Source organism: Oryza glaberrima, chromosome 11, assembly GCF_000147395.1.
Source record: "Oryza glaberrima chromosome 11, OglaRS2, whole genome shotgun sequence".
Classification (NCBI taxonomy): Eukaryota; Viridiplantae; Streptophyta; class Magnoliopsida; order Poales; family Poaceae; genus Oryza; species Oryza glaberrima.
In genome coordinates, this window is record NC_068336.1 from 4966339 (window position 1) to 4981178 (window position 14840).

The following is a 14840-nucleotide window of genomic DNA, read 5'->3' on the forward strand; positions in this document are numbered from 1 at the left end:
TGTTTTAGCAAATAGCGAAAGAATGTTTCAATTATTTAAAAATGTGATACCTTGTAAACAAGGACGGCATCAGTTTAATATACTCTCGGCGCATTACACCATTTTTACTTTTCTTTATTTTCGACGAGTTCTTACTTTCGAGTTGGGCTGCATTGGGTTCGATCTCCGACGAGAGATAAAGCCTGTTATGCGGTTTCCATTCTCGGGACTAGTGTTTACATCGTTGCGACACTCTAGTCTTGTCTATGAAAACCGTCGAGTTATCATATATGCTATATAATCTAGATCGATCTTACCATCTGATCCCGTCGGCTAGCCTCTATCGTCGAAACGACTGACAGGACTATATGCTATCGTCGAGTTAGATTATATAGCATATCTACCATTTCGAAAAAGCTTTCATCGACTTGTTTAGATCTTATGTTTCTCTTTATGCTTAATGTTGTATCAGTTCAGTTTGATCTATGAAGTAATATCTAGAAGCATAATATTTAGCTCGTTTTATGATCACGAATAGAGATAGCATCGGGGTTTCAGCCGATCTTATTTGGTTTAGTTATCTTGTGTTTCATTCCCAATTCACTCGATACGCTAAATCTACCCTTTATGTTGGGATCTCACTCGGGTGAAATATATTAAGCTTGACATCGATCTGCTGAGCCATCCTGGTTTTAGATTGATTCTCGTTTAGCATATTTAGTATGTATTGACATCCCAGCATAAAAGCAGTGTTGGAGTACAAGCCAATACATGTTGGGTTTGCCTATCGGTTATGCTATGAGCGTTCATAATTCTTGCTTCAGTGTAAATTTAGACATAAGTGATTTATACTATCTCGGTGTGCTGTCTGATCTATCACTTAGTTTAAATATACCCTGAAGCCTAGATTACGTACTGCTAATATCTACAGCCGATAGAGCGGGTCTAATACTTTATTTACTACACCCTTCATTGCCGATCTGATCTACGTCGCATCGCCTTGGTATAGACGATATGTCATCGGCAGCCCAGCCGATCGATTATCGTTCATAGATTTAACTTTGTTTTCTTGGCTTCTTGTTGGTTGCAGGATAAAACCAACTAGCACACCCCGAATCCGAAGGCAAAATTTTTGGACCTGCACTAGAGTAAAGCAAATCTCTCAGGCCAGTGCGTGTTTTTCGCATCGACATTCATTAAAAATGAAACGAATTCCCCTTAATATATAGAACGTTTCCGTTATATCAGACGACTGTTGCAACGAGCGCACATGGTGGGGGCGTAGAGGCGTGGCGTGCGTGGCGCAGGGTCCCCATTTTTTCTCCCCCTCAAACGCCCGACGTGGAGGAGTCGCAGAATTACTAGGCAATACGTGCTGAAATTACCAGAAGTTACGGGTCAAAGTTACCAGCGCCTATGGGCCAACATAAACACCATTGCCGAGGGCCAAAATTGACAGCAAAGATTAGAAAGTAATTAATGGGCTAGGATGGCAGTAATTGGGCTTTCTTTGGGTAGTTATCGTGGGCTTAATTATGTTTGCATGGTGGGCCGCTTTCACCAGAACTAGAGTTTTGCGTCTTTCTTACAGCCCATATAACAGGGTGACCACGCAAGTTAGCAAGCGTACACTTCACACTACCATCCGCTCCATCGACCAGCGGTGGCCGGCGACGACGCCACGGTGCTCGTCCCCTACCAGAAGCGGCGGCGGCCGGAGCGGCGGAGAGCGTGTCTTCCGGCAACTGAGGTGAGGTGAGTGTGTCTTCTCGTTTCTGCTCTGTGTTCCGTGGTGAGTTTTTTTTTTTTGGCGTCTCACCTCTCTCTGCTCTGGCGCAGGAGGGGCGCTCGCCACCTGTTCGACGGAATGGCTACGAGGCGCGACGGCAGAAGCGAGGGACTCACGGCCGAGGAGGACGGCGGCGAGGACTGGCTTAGCACCCTCCCGGACGAGATCCTCCACAATGTCCTCTCCTTCCTGCCAGCGCACGAGGCCGTGTGGACGTGCGTGCTCTCCCGCCGCTGGCGCAACCTCTGGAGGTCCGCCCCCGTCCTGCGCATCAGAGACGCAGATAGATGGGGTGGTATGGCTAAGTTCGACAAGTTTGTCAACAATCTACTGCTCTTGCGCGACCCGGTGCCTCTTGATGAGCTCGAGTTCCAAACCCACGTATTGGACATTTGCCAGTTGCATCCACTGCAACCTTCTTTCCGCTTGCTTAAGTACGCTAACACATGGATCAGGCATGCGCTAATGTGCAATGTTCGGGTTCTCAAAGTCCTCGTTCAATATCAATATGAACTACCCCTGCTGAAAGTCAGCATGCCTCTCATCTCTGAACACTTAAAGACCTTAGAGCTTAGGCGTGTACTGCTGGACAAGCGTGCTCTGGATTTCTCAAGCTGTCCTTCACTGGAGAACCTTGAGATGGATTCTTGTGGGAATTCCACCGCCAACAAGATTTTGTCACAGTCACTGAAGCGTCTTTGCATCACCTGTTGTTGGTTTGCTGACGATCTGCCAAGCTTACCTGCATTGCAAGACCTTGAGATGGAATCATGTGGAATTTGCACCGAGAAGTTGGTGTGCGAGTCACTAAAGCATCTCTGCCTCACTCGATGCCACTTCGAGAAGCCCACACATATTTCTGCCCCAGGTCTTATTTCGCTACATCTGAATGATATATCGGGCTGGACTCCTTCACTTGAAACCATGCCATTGCTAGTAACAGCATCTGTCAAGCTTGGGAAAGGGTCAACGGGTTGCTGTTCGGAATGCACATTTCATCCTGGTACATGTGCTGATTGTGATGGTGATCCTGATAGCAGTTTCAAGTGTGAGTTTCTCAGAGATCTGTCCAATGCTGTGAATTTGGAATTAGCAGCTGAAGATGGAATGGTACATTCGTGTTCATTTCTGACTTGTCTTCTAGCCAATTTTTGTCATTCATACTATCAAACACTACATATTCATTAGCTTTATATTTAAACAGAAATTCTATGTGTTACCATGGATTTCTGTTCTGCCTTACCATGTTTCAATGAGGACATCCTGAACGTTGGTTTGTGGGGGTGGGCGGGGTGAACTATTGAATTATATGGTTTTGAAGCTTGTGACATCAATATGTTATCTAGAACTTGAAAATAGTTCGATTTGTTGTGAGTTCTGTATAACTTCGACCAGTATCGTTAACACAAGAATATTTCTTTCAGTAAAGAGAACCTTATAAATCAAGTAGTGATCTATTGGCATGTCTCCTTATGTCTTCATTTTTCTCTAGTGTTCTGTCTAATGTCCATACCTTTGTATGTTAAAATGATATATTCCATCTTACTTTGCACAGTGTATGTTCAAGCAAGACTTGACATGGTGCCCCAGATTCAGCAAGGTAAAGACTTTGCTTCTTGATGGGTGGGTTGTCGGGCATGATTTCTATGCTGTTGTTTGCTTTCTCCAACACACACCAATTCTGGAGAAGCTCACCCTTCAGCTTTGTAAGGTATATACATTCTAATGTGATAGTGATGGCTTATCAAAGTTATCATGCATGATTGATTGAGCTGAGTTTTTTTTTTCTGCCATAGGGACATGAACGTATGGTGGAAATTGAAGAAAGTAACAGATCAGTGGGACGTATGGTTCAGTTTGAACACCTTCAAACAGTCGAAGTCAGATGTCTAAGGAATGATGAATGGGTTCACAAGATTTTGAAAATCTTGAATACCTATGGGATTACTCCAGACAAAATCACCATCCAGATCCAGGTTTGAGATGACTCAAAATCCATCCTACATATCCAATCTACCTACTTCTCTCATTACTATATTTATTTATAACTAGAGACATTGGATGAAAATGAAAAGGTTTAAATGGCCCATATGAGTGAAGATATTTTTATGTAAAGTAATATGCATTTATTTTAATTACAACTGTCGTTCACTATTGTATCTATAGATGTCATGTGGGGACTACGTATGACTGGAGACCAGTAGGTGCTGTGAGAGATGTATCAGCAACAGTTTTGGCAGTGGAGAGTATAGATTTGTGCCTAGTGAGTTTGTAACGATAATTGGAGATGTGTGAGCACTGATTGACTTTGATTGTATCCATTCTGGTTTTTAGAGTACTAGTAGTTTATTAGGAAGTTGAACAATAAACCATCCAAGAACTGTAAACCATCCCAAGGTCTTGACAGATCGGTCTTTTGGAGCCAAAGTCGTCTCATCCTTAGGGATCATCCAAGAACTGTTAGATAATGAATACCTAGACCACCATATTGGATATGCAAGCTACTCTGGCCAAGTAACTAGGCAATTGCTTCTACTGACCTGCTCTGGCCCTTCCAAAGAAAACTTTATAATTTATCAATTGCTTTGAGAACCCATTTTTGGGAGATTCATATCAATCATTTGATATACAGGTGTGGGCGTGCAGGGGTAAGAACCACCTTTACCATAATTAGCTGACCAGCCCGATTCATGAGAGATGCTTTCCACCCAGGCAAATAAACAGCAAGCCAGCAATCTTATCAATAAGTAAACAAAGACTAGCCTTGGAAGGTTTTCTTATTAGTGATAAGATTGGTTTTGTTACTTTGAATGCTTGTCTTGGTAAATTTATTTCTTTAAGTTATATTTTATTTCTCAGGAGTTTAATCATCCCACTAAAAGTGATAGTATTCTATTTTATTAAGTTAAGCAATTGTTCTAGTCCCTCCTCCCCTCAACCTAGCCTCCGAACGTCTCACGGCTAGTACTGACTAGCGAGGGACCCTACGGGAGGCTAGTTTGATACGAACTGTAACTTTAGGGTTGATTGATGAATGCTTTGATTACTAACAGACTTCTCAAATATTCATGTTGATACAATGAATGAATTAAGGTAATTTCTCCTTGAGTGAATCGAAAACTCTAAAATGAATCATGCAGTCTAGCTTGATTACTAAAATACTGTCTCAAATATTCACGGTTTCTTCTAATCGTTTCATGCTGGCTAGAAACCAATCAAAATATGATACCCAAATCTTATTGTCTAGTTTGTCTTACACATTTCGCACCTATTGGATACACTCATTAAAACAATGGCAAATAGATTGCGTCCAATTATGAGGAACATACACATTGCATTAACTGGAATGCATGACCAAATAAATGAATCATTGGCGACTTGAGTATCACTCCTGAACTGGCCCGCACTTTGGCATTCATTATTTACCTATACATTCAACATCATACCCTTCAATGATTCTATTAGGAGAAAACACAGCTCATTTAGTTCTCGGAGGATGTAATAATTTCTGCAGTATATATTTTTATCTACTGCGAAGTCCCTTATCATGCAATTCAATGTTTTTTTATATATGCCAAAGGTTATCTGAACTAATATGCTCTTCGTGCTTGTGTAGGATTCAGTCTGAGAAGTTCAGAGATCTGGCAGATGATTGATCGAGCTGACGACGTCCATGCTGAAGTCCTTATCTGAATTCTGAAAGTGTGTTCTTTGGGTCTGCAAGAATTAATACTAACACTGCTTGCTTGCTGAAGCTCATAGAAATACAGCTTTGATCGAATTGGTTACAGAAAACTAGCAGACACGGTACTTCTCTATTGGTTATCATACTAGTTGTTAAAACTTATCTCGACTAGCTTGTTTGTTTGTTTACGATACGGTTTTCGTTGCCGACTCGGACAGAGAGTCCATGACCGTGACTCATGTGTCCCTTTGTATATCCATGTGAGATTTCTGCATAATTGCTGCATTCTGTTCGATCTCGATCTTCCAAGAAGGAACTCTCAATCGATGGCCACCGGGGGGAACTCGCTGCCGTCGCCGTCGTGCGCTGACGACAAGAAGCGGCGGGTGTGCTACTACTACGACCCGGGCATCGCCCACATCAAATTCAGCGACGACCATGTCATGGTGCCCGCCCGCGTCGCCATGGCGCACAGCCTCGTCGGCGTCTACGGCATGCTCGGCGACATGCGCCGCCTCCGCACGAGACCCGCCACGGAGGCGGAGATCCGCCGCTTCCACTCGCCGGAGTACGTTGACCTCCTCCGCGACCTCACCCCGGAGAGCTACGCCAACGACGCCGCGCTTCGGCAGAAGGCGGAGGATCACCACGGCATCGGCGGCAAAGATGATTGCCCCGCCTTCGACCGCCTCTGGAAGTACTGCCGCGGCTACGCCGGCGGGTCGCTCGCCGCGGCTCGCGCGCTCGTCGACGGCGCCTCCGACATCGCCATCAACTGGTCGGGCGGCATGCACCACGCCTCCGCCTGCAAGGCCACCGGCTTCTGCTACGTCAACGACATCGTGCTCGCCATCAACGAGCTCCTTGGCACCTTCAGCCGGGTCATCTACGTCGACATCGACGCGCACCACGGCGACGGCGTGCAGGATGCCTTCTTGGACTCCAACCGGGTCATGACGCTGTCGTTCCACCGGTACGGCAAAATCACGCCCCACAAGAACTTCTTCCCGGGCTCCGGCGCCGTCAACGAAATCGGCGACGGCGCCGGCGAGCACTACAGCGTGAACGTGCCGCTGGACGCCGGCGTCCGCGACGACGTGTACCACACGCTGTTCAAGCCGATCGTGGGCAAGGCCATGGAGGTGTTCCAGCCGGAGGCCCCGACTCGCTCTCCGGCGACCGCCTCGGCGGCATGGAGCTGTCGGTGCGGGGCCACGCGGAGTGCGTCGGCTTCCTCCGCGGGTTCAACCTGCCGCTGCTCCTCGTCGGCGGCGGCGGCTACACCATCAACCACGTCGCCTCCGCGTGGTGCTACGAGACGGCGGTCGCCGTCGGCAAGGAGAGCGAGCTCCCCGACGACATAGAGATACCCAGCCACGGCTACGAGCTCATGTACAAGAACCAGGGGAACAAGCTCTATTACCAGAAGTCGACAGCGACGGCGGCGAGAAAGAGGTCGAGCAGCACGGAGGTCACCAAGGGGAAGGTGCTCGAGCACCTATCGCAGATCGAGCGCGCGCCGAGCGTGCAGTTCCAGGAGCGACGCGGCGGCAACAATGCCGCCGGAGTTGAGCTCTACTACGAGCGCCCTCCGAGCCTGGAAGACGACGAACCCGCGCAGAGGCTGCACCGCCTCTGCTTCCCCGCCGTGGCGAAGCGTATTAAGCTTAGTTAGTACGGAGTACTCCCTCTGCGTGTCTGACGCCGGCGTCGAATTCGCCGGAGTTCTGCCTGTTGAGTAGTCAAACCTTCGGTTGGTGCTTCATCTGCTTCGGAATAACTGATACTTTTTCCATGTCATTTTGACCCTAGACTTAGTTTTAACTATTAGATTATTCTTGCTGAATAAATGTTGTTTGTACAGTTATACGAGAAGTTTCACGCTCTGATAATAAAATACTCCCTCCATTTGATATAATAAGGTGTATTAACTTTTTTTCCTAAGTCAAACTTATTGAGGCTTATCTATTTTTTAAAAAATTACCAACATTAACCAGTGGACCACCGAATCTAGAGCTAGCTTGGCCGTTTTGATTGCCGATCCGATCTTAATAACTATGCCTCCAACCCTCTAATTCAGTTGTTGTCACCGCCTCGCCTTCTCCTCCGCGAGTCACCTCCAACCCTCTAATTCAGTTGTTGTCACCGCCTCGCCTTCTCCTCCGCGAGTCATCGATCCGGTCTTTTCGTAGGCCCGTCCAAGGGACGATGACGGTGGAGGCCGCCCCATCTCCTTTTCCACCTTCAAAGCCTCCATCGTCACCAATTTAGGGAACTTAAGATTCTGAGAATCTGCTGGTTAGAGCAAGTTTAATAGTATAGCCTACTACTAGCTCCAATTCATCTATAGCCGATCTAATAGCCAATTCATACAATAGTTGCTTATTATACTATTGACATATGGTCCCACCTGTCATACGCACATTGCGTCTTGGAGTCCGTGCTACAGCTGGCTACATATCTGTAGCCCGCTGCTCTTCTCTCTCATCTTTTATCTCATTAAAATATATTTATAGCTGGCTAATAGGCTACTATAGTACCTGCTCTTAGTAGCCAGCTTCTGAGAATTTGGAGAAGCTGGGTTTTCAGGCTTCTGGGTTCTAATTCATTTTCTGGATTCTACAACTACAGATTCTCAGAATTTGGGTAACAATCTAGATTGTTTGGGGGAGCTGGAGTTTCTGGAGAAGCTAGAAGCTCCCAAAACAGTCCCTTAGACAATGCTGGACTTGCGGCCTACTTTGTGATGACGTGCCAAAAGTTCTATTTATACTTTCAACTTGTAGCTTCCTTCCAAAGAATTTGAACTTTCAACTTAAGGTATAATTCGGCACAGCTTCAGACTTGAGATTTTTTAGAAACGGGTGTTGCTAGCTCCACAAATCCATGAATCTCTAGATCTACGATTACGTTAATAATATTTAAGTAAATTTCACAAAACTACATATTTAAGAGCTTGTTTTACAAAACTACAGATTTAGTGTCTCCGTTTATCCCAAAACTACATGTACTTTGTACAGTCTATCACAAAACTATAAATTTAAGAACTTGTTTCACCAAATTATAGATTTAGTGTATTCGTTTTTTCACAGAACTATATATTTAGTGTTAAAATATGTAGTTTTGTGATAATGGAGAAACTAAATATGTAGTTTTGTGATAAATGAAAATCTGTAGTTTTGTGATATATTGTGCATATTACATGTAGTTTTTGATAAACGAAGACACTGAATAATATGTAGTTTTATGAAATAAATTCTTAAATATATAGTTTTGTGATAGATCGTATAAAGTATATGTAGTTTTATGAAAGTTACTCAAAATATTTAGATAAATCGTTTTGTTTTATTTAATATATCTATCTATTATAAAAATTAAAGATGATTACGTACTCATCGTATTTTCGTCTGTCGTCCCTTCGTTCCAACTTCCAACAAACCTTTGTTTCATCTGTCCGTCGTCCCGTTCCGATTCATATCCGTTTTAGCATTTTTCAGCAGGACGATATTCATGTTTTCCTCTCTTTTTTTCTCCACGTCCAATACGTTTCTGCACATATGGGCCTAAAATTGTAAAAGGGCCCACTGTCTATCACACGTTGTCTCCCTATTTTGGTCTGTCTCAGTGAAAAATATAGCCCATCTTCTAAGCGTATGATACATACTATTTATTTCAGATTTGTTTGTGTTTATTTCAATAATGTTGTACACATGCAAATGCGAAACATAATGAATTTCGTATGGACGGCTTGCATGCATGTCCGTTTATTTTGTGAAGGATTCATCTACGCATGATTCTTTTCAATGTCATTTTTTCAACATTTGATTTCGTTCGGCTATTTAGGATTAAGTGATTTATATTATGAAAAATTGAAGATATTTTCGTCAATAGTTTTCGTACGTCGTCCATATTTTAGTTGGTTTTTAAATTTGTTTGCTTTTGAAAATACAAGGGTTTCGAATTGGATATCATCTCAAAATAAAAATCCCATATACTTTTTAGAAAAAAAAATATATCTAACTCTGATACGATTAAAATAGCCTTCACCCGTAGCAACATATGGGTATTTTTTTTCTTAGTAAATATAAAATTTTAAACTATAATTTAACGTACAACTTTAAATCTAGTGTGTATTTGAGTTCCATCTGCAGTACCAAACAGGCCTAAATTGCAAAATTACACTCGCCTATCTCTAGCAGGCCACACCTGGGCATTGCTCACTTAAGAGTGTTGCTCGGTGAAGCGTTCACTGCACACACACATACGCCTTTCAAAGAAATTTTAGGAATAAGAATTCCGGTAAAAGTAAATTAATCACCCAAAGTATCAAACAAAATATTAGCACTAGTAGACAATGGGTGTACAAAAAATATTATTCATGATAAGTACTTCATAAAATGTCTAGAGATAGTTCATACAATTGAAGATATTAAGGCAGAAGTTTCTACAGAAATGTCCGGAACAAAGAAAATTCACAATCAGTTAGCTTATAATATTGAAGTATACATTAATGGAACAAAATATATAATAGATGAAATTACAATAACGGATTTATCTATGATAAATGATGACATCATAATTGGTATAAGGTTCCTTCAACAGGCAGTACAAACCACAGTAATACATCAACAAGGAATTACATTTATACCATATCAAGACAATGCTTCATATATTTCAGAGGTACGAAAGCGTGGTGGAACCTCCAACTCCAACCTCGAGGCGTGCAGTTCTAATCCTAAAGAAAAGAGTATAGAGTATGAGCTTAGTGTAAATATAGACGGATATTACATTTCAAATTCCAATATAGAGTGCATAGGACTACAATCATTTGCACCAAATTGGTACAAAGATATTAAGTCTAAAAAGGACATAGAGAGAATTGTTCAAAGATTAGAAGACATTCAAAAATAGGAGAAATCCCAATGAGGCACTGGGAGAAAAATTTAATCATCTGTAAAATCAATATAATAAATCCTGACTATATAATTCAAACATGTCCAATAGAGGCGACCCCAAAGGATATAGAAGAATTTAAAATGCATATAGAAGAATTATTAAAGTTAGGAGCAATAAGGGAAAGCAGGAGCCCTCATAGATCGGCTGCATTTATAGTAAGAAATCATGCCGAAAAAGTTAGAGGTAAATCCAGAATGGTCATCAATTACAAAAAGGTTAAATGATAATACAATTGAAGATGCTTATAACATTCCTAATAAGCAAGAATGGATCAATATGATACAAGGTAGTAAATATTTCTCAAAATTGGACTTAAAAGCTGGATTTTGGCAAGTAAAGATGGCAGAAGATTCTATAGAGTGGACTGCATTTACCTGCCCTCAGGGACACTATGAATGGCTAGTGATGCCATTAGGCCTAAAAAAATACACCTGCCATATTCCAAGAAAAATGCAAAAATATATTTAACAAAAACCAAGAATTTATATTAGTCTATATAGATGACTTGTTAGTCTTTTAAAAAATTTACAAAGAACATATCGCTGATCTGGAAATATTTTTTAGAAAGGTAGAACAAAATGGGTTTAATATTATCCAAAAATAAAATGGAAATATGCAAGGAGAAAATCAGCTTCCTTCGTCACGAAATAGGAGAAGGCAAAATACACTTACAAGAACACATTGCTAAGAATATTTTACAATTTCCTGATGTTATGAATGATAAAAGAAATTACAACAATTCTTAGGAATCGTAAATTATGCTAGAAATCACATTAATAATTTAGTAAAGCTAGCAGGATCATTATATGCTAAATTAAGAAAAAATGGTCAGAGATATTTTAATTCTGAAGACATTATATTAGTAAGGTTAATAAAAGAAAAGGTGAAAGAACTAAAACCTCTAGAATTGCCTTTAGAAGAAAATTATTTTATTATTGAAACAGATGCATCGCAAAAAGGTTGGGGCAATGTATTAAAACAAAGACCTACTTAAATACTCATCTAAATCAGAAGAAAAGTAATACGTAGATATGTTTCTGGAAGTTATAAATTAAAAACAACAAACAATATAGATCGAGAAATCCTAGCAATAATCAACGCGATACATACCTTTAGGTTATATCTAAGGTTCAAAGAATTTATGGTTAGAACAGACCGCGAAGCGATATGTAGATATTATAATCAACTTAATAGCAAGAGGAGTTCTACTAGGAGGTGGATCTTGTTTGAAGATGTCATTACTGGAAATGAATACAAAGTTATATTTGAACATATTAAGGGAAGAGACAATCATTTACCTAACCTGCTCTCTCGCTTACCTTTGTTGTAGGTATGAAGAAATCTATGAATTATAATGGGATTGAATTCTTCACCTTTGGAGAAGACAACAAACTAAAGTATTTCCATCAAATACCAATAAATTTAAACCAAAAACCCACATAATATTAGATTAAGTTCAGGAATGCATATTGGATAATTTCTGGTACCAGTATAATAATAAGAGAGAAGAAAAGGGTTATATGCTGTCAATATTAAACAACATTGCTGAATATTTCCATCTATTCAACGATTTAATGCCAACTTTAGAAAACAATGAAGTAATACAGCAGAAGCCTACTCCCTCTGTCCCTAAATAAAGCAAACCCTAGCTTCCCAAGGAGCTTTTAAGGAGAGAAACAAAAGACCACAATGCCCTTAATTAATGTGAATGTTGTATTGAATGATGGGTAGGTAAGGGGTATTGAAGTAATAAAATTTCTCGTTTTGCGGATTAGTGGTAGGTAAGATGGTAGAAGTTGGTTTATTTTGGGACAAATTTGAAATCTAGAAGTTGATTTATTTTGGGAAGGAGGGAGTACATACGTAGCATTTGATGGATAGCTCCTAGGAGTTTATATATCTTTTGAAGAAATAATAGCCCAAAAAAATAGATGCAAAATTAATGGTCGGCCGATCATGGAAAAAATATATGGATATTGATGAAGTTTTAAGCCAAGCTAGGAAAATATTGGGAATAAATTACTACTTGGAGCCAGCTGCAAAAGAATACATACAAAAATGCAAAAGAGCCAACAATAATAAAGCTCTAGAAACTTCATACTATGCAAATATAAAGGTCGAAGGGTCATCTAAAAATCCTACATATAAAGAATGCTTGAGTAAGGGAGTGGATTCCTTAGACGGTGAATACATTGATTGGAAAATAATTGAAAAATTTGAAGAAGCATATCCTCAATTGAAAAAACAATTAGAGGAAGAAATACTTAAGGAATTAAAGCAAGAAATGAATGACAAATTTGAAGAAATGAAGAGAGCATATGATGAAAAATTTGATGTATCCTTTTCTGATGTTGATACTATGGATATGGGTGGTCATGGGCAGCCAAATCCCTATTTGTGTTAAATAACACCTAAATAACTACTGATATATAAATCACCGGACACTAAAGTAAATATCCGGTTCACAATCCCTAATCTGTCCTAAATAAAACCTTAATAACAAGTTAACAACTAACATAGGGATCTTGGATTGCTATATTCCCTAATGTGACTTACAACGTATATGTGCAAACCACATGCATAACTATGTACCATAATATTTCATTATTATTCTAATGTGGACAACTATGTACCATAATATTTCATTATTGTTTTAACGCGAAAAACATCTAAACTTCTCTAGGTTCCATTTAATCCTATAAGTAACTACAATTTTGACTTATCTTAGCATAATATTGACAAAAACAAAATTATACCCTCACACTTAACAGGAGTCTGTCACTCCGTCCACACCAGCCACTAGCCACCCATCATCGCCAGCAAGCCTGTTGCTGGCCAACCCTTGCTGGCTGCTCGCAGCCCCTCGTCATTGGCCTACTGCCTCCGTCCAAAACATCCCCTCCTAGGTTAGCTTTTTATTTTTTTAGACGGAAGGAGTAGAGGTGTAGACTGGTGCTGTCTCTGGCCCCCACTGTTGTGTCGCCATCAGTCGAACCAGTAGAGTTCGGCATGACTTGTTGCGGGCCTCTAGTCAAAATGACTAGCGCAACAGGTTATGCCAATCGTACTTTTCAATTGAGCACTCCACAGGGGGAGATTGGTGGAATCCAAAGTAGAAAAGGTCCAGCTCCTGAATCATCCTTAGGCTCTGTATATTCAATTATTCATCGTTGTTATTACTGTTAAACATCAGAACTGAAGTTGGAGACTAAGATGGTACAAGTGTCAATAGCCGAGTTACCTTCAGAATGTATCACAATTCACTGGATATAGATTTGCTCAATATTTAAGCCATAGGCACTGAGATCATTATAATTTTGTGAACTCTTGGATCAAACTTTGCAAACTTGACTTTAATTACTTAAGTTGCTTAAATGCAAACAGATTTTCTGTTAGCTCCCTTCCTGTTCCATCCAATTGACAGGTGGCTGTATGAAACAACATAGTATAAATTCAATGACTCATAATCCATGAATGATATCTTTAAATAGAAATATGCACAATATCCGCTGCTGCCCCCATTAGCACCACAACTGTCACAGGCATTATAGTCACATAAACCCCCAAATTCTTCTTTACCACAATGATCATCACAGTAAGTGAGTTCTATAGTTTCCGTTAATAAAGATGGCATACTTTCCAGAACAGGAGTATTCTCCTGAGGTCCAGTTAACTCCAGTGCAACAAGACTTGGGAGAAAAATTCGTACTCGGGGATATGAATAAAATGAACAGTCAACTGCAGTCAGCCGTTTCAGGGATTCGGATGAGATTTTGCGAGCTTTAATACAGCACTTCCTCATCAATAGCTCCTTCAGTACTGGGCAGCACAAAAAATTGAGAAAGTAGTCTTTTAGCACCACACTGCAAAGGTCCAACCTCATCAAACGCTGGGAGACAAGAGCCACATCTTCCAGTTCATAGCTGTCGCTATCAATGCTTAGATGAACCTGTAGAGCTTGAGTTTCGCACAGAAGGGCATGACGAATCCATAGGTTGATACATGGATCATCCTGGCTCCAGATCGCACCGAGATTTACCTCACACGCATTCAGGCATGTGCTACGGTCACGGAGGAGCAACAGGTGGTTCACAAACCTGTTCAGTCTCCTGACTCCGCGCCGGTTGAGCGTCCTTCCCACGTTCTTCAGTCACCATGGTTTCTTGCAGTTCATGATTGCCTTTCTCTGTCGTTTCCACTTCCATGCTTCCCACATCACTAGGAATAATTGGTCCCTCGTCATCCCCCATGGCCACATCCTATGTGTTCCCCTTCTCGTACACATGAACGAGAATAGCAAGTGGCCAACAACGTTCGCATGCCATCTCCACATATCTTCTCCATATATCGGTGCAATCTATAGGCATTAGTTCCCAAAAATAGCCTATGGGTTCACGGCTAACCATAGCATTAATTGTAAGGCCATGAGTC

The 14840-nt window shown here is 41.1% G+C and overlaps 1 protein-coding gene and 1 pseudogene across 1 annotated transcript; one reads left to right on the plus strand and one right to left on the minus strand.

Annotated features, from left to right (window-relative positions):
* The first annotated feature begins 1623 nt into the window (after positions 1-1623).
* LOC127754405 (uncharacterized) lies at positions 1624-7304 on the plus strand (annotated as a pseudogene).
* Positions 7305-11729: 4425 nt separating this feature from the next.
* Positions 11730-14559, minus strand: LOC127754672 (uncharacterized; the record flags this gene model as incomplete). Its single annotated transcript, XM_052280241.1, has 2 exons — positions 11730-13557; positions 13651-14559. A coding segment is annotated over one exon (780 nt), but the record flags the coding sequence as incomplete, so codon positions are not given.
* Positions 14560-14840: the final 281 nt, after the last annotated feature.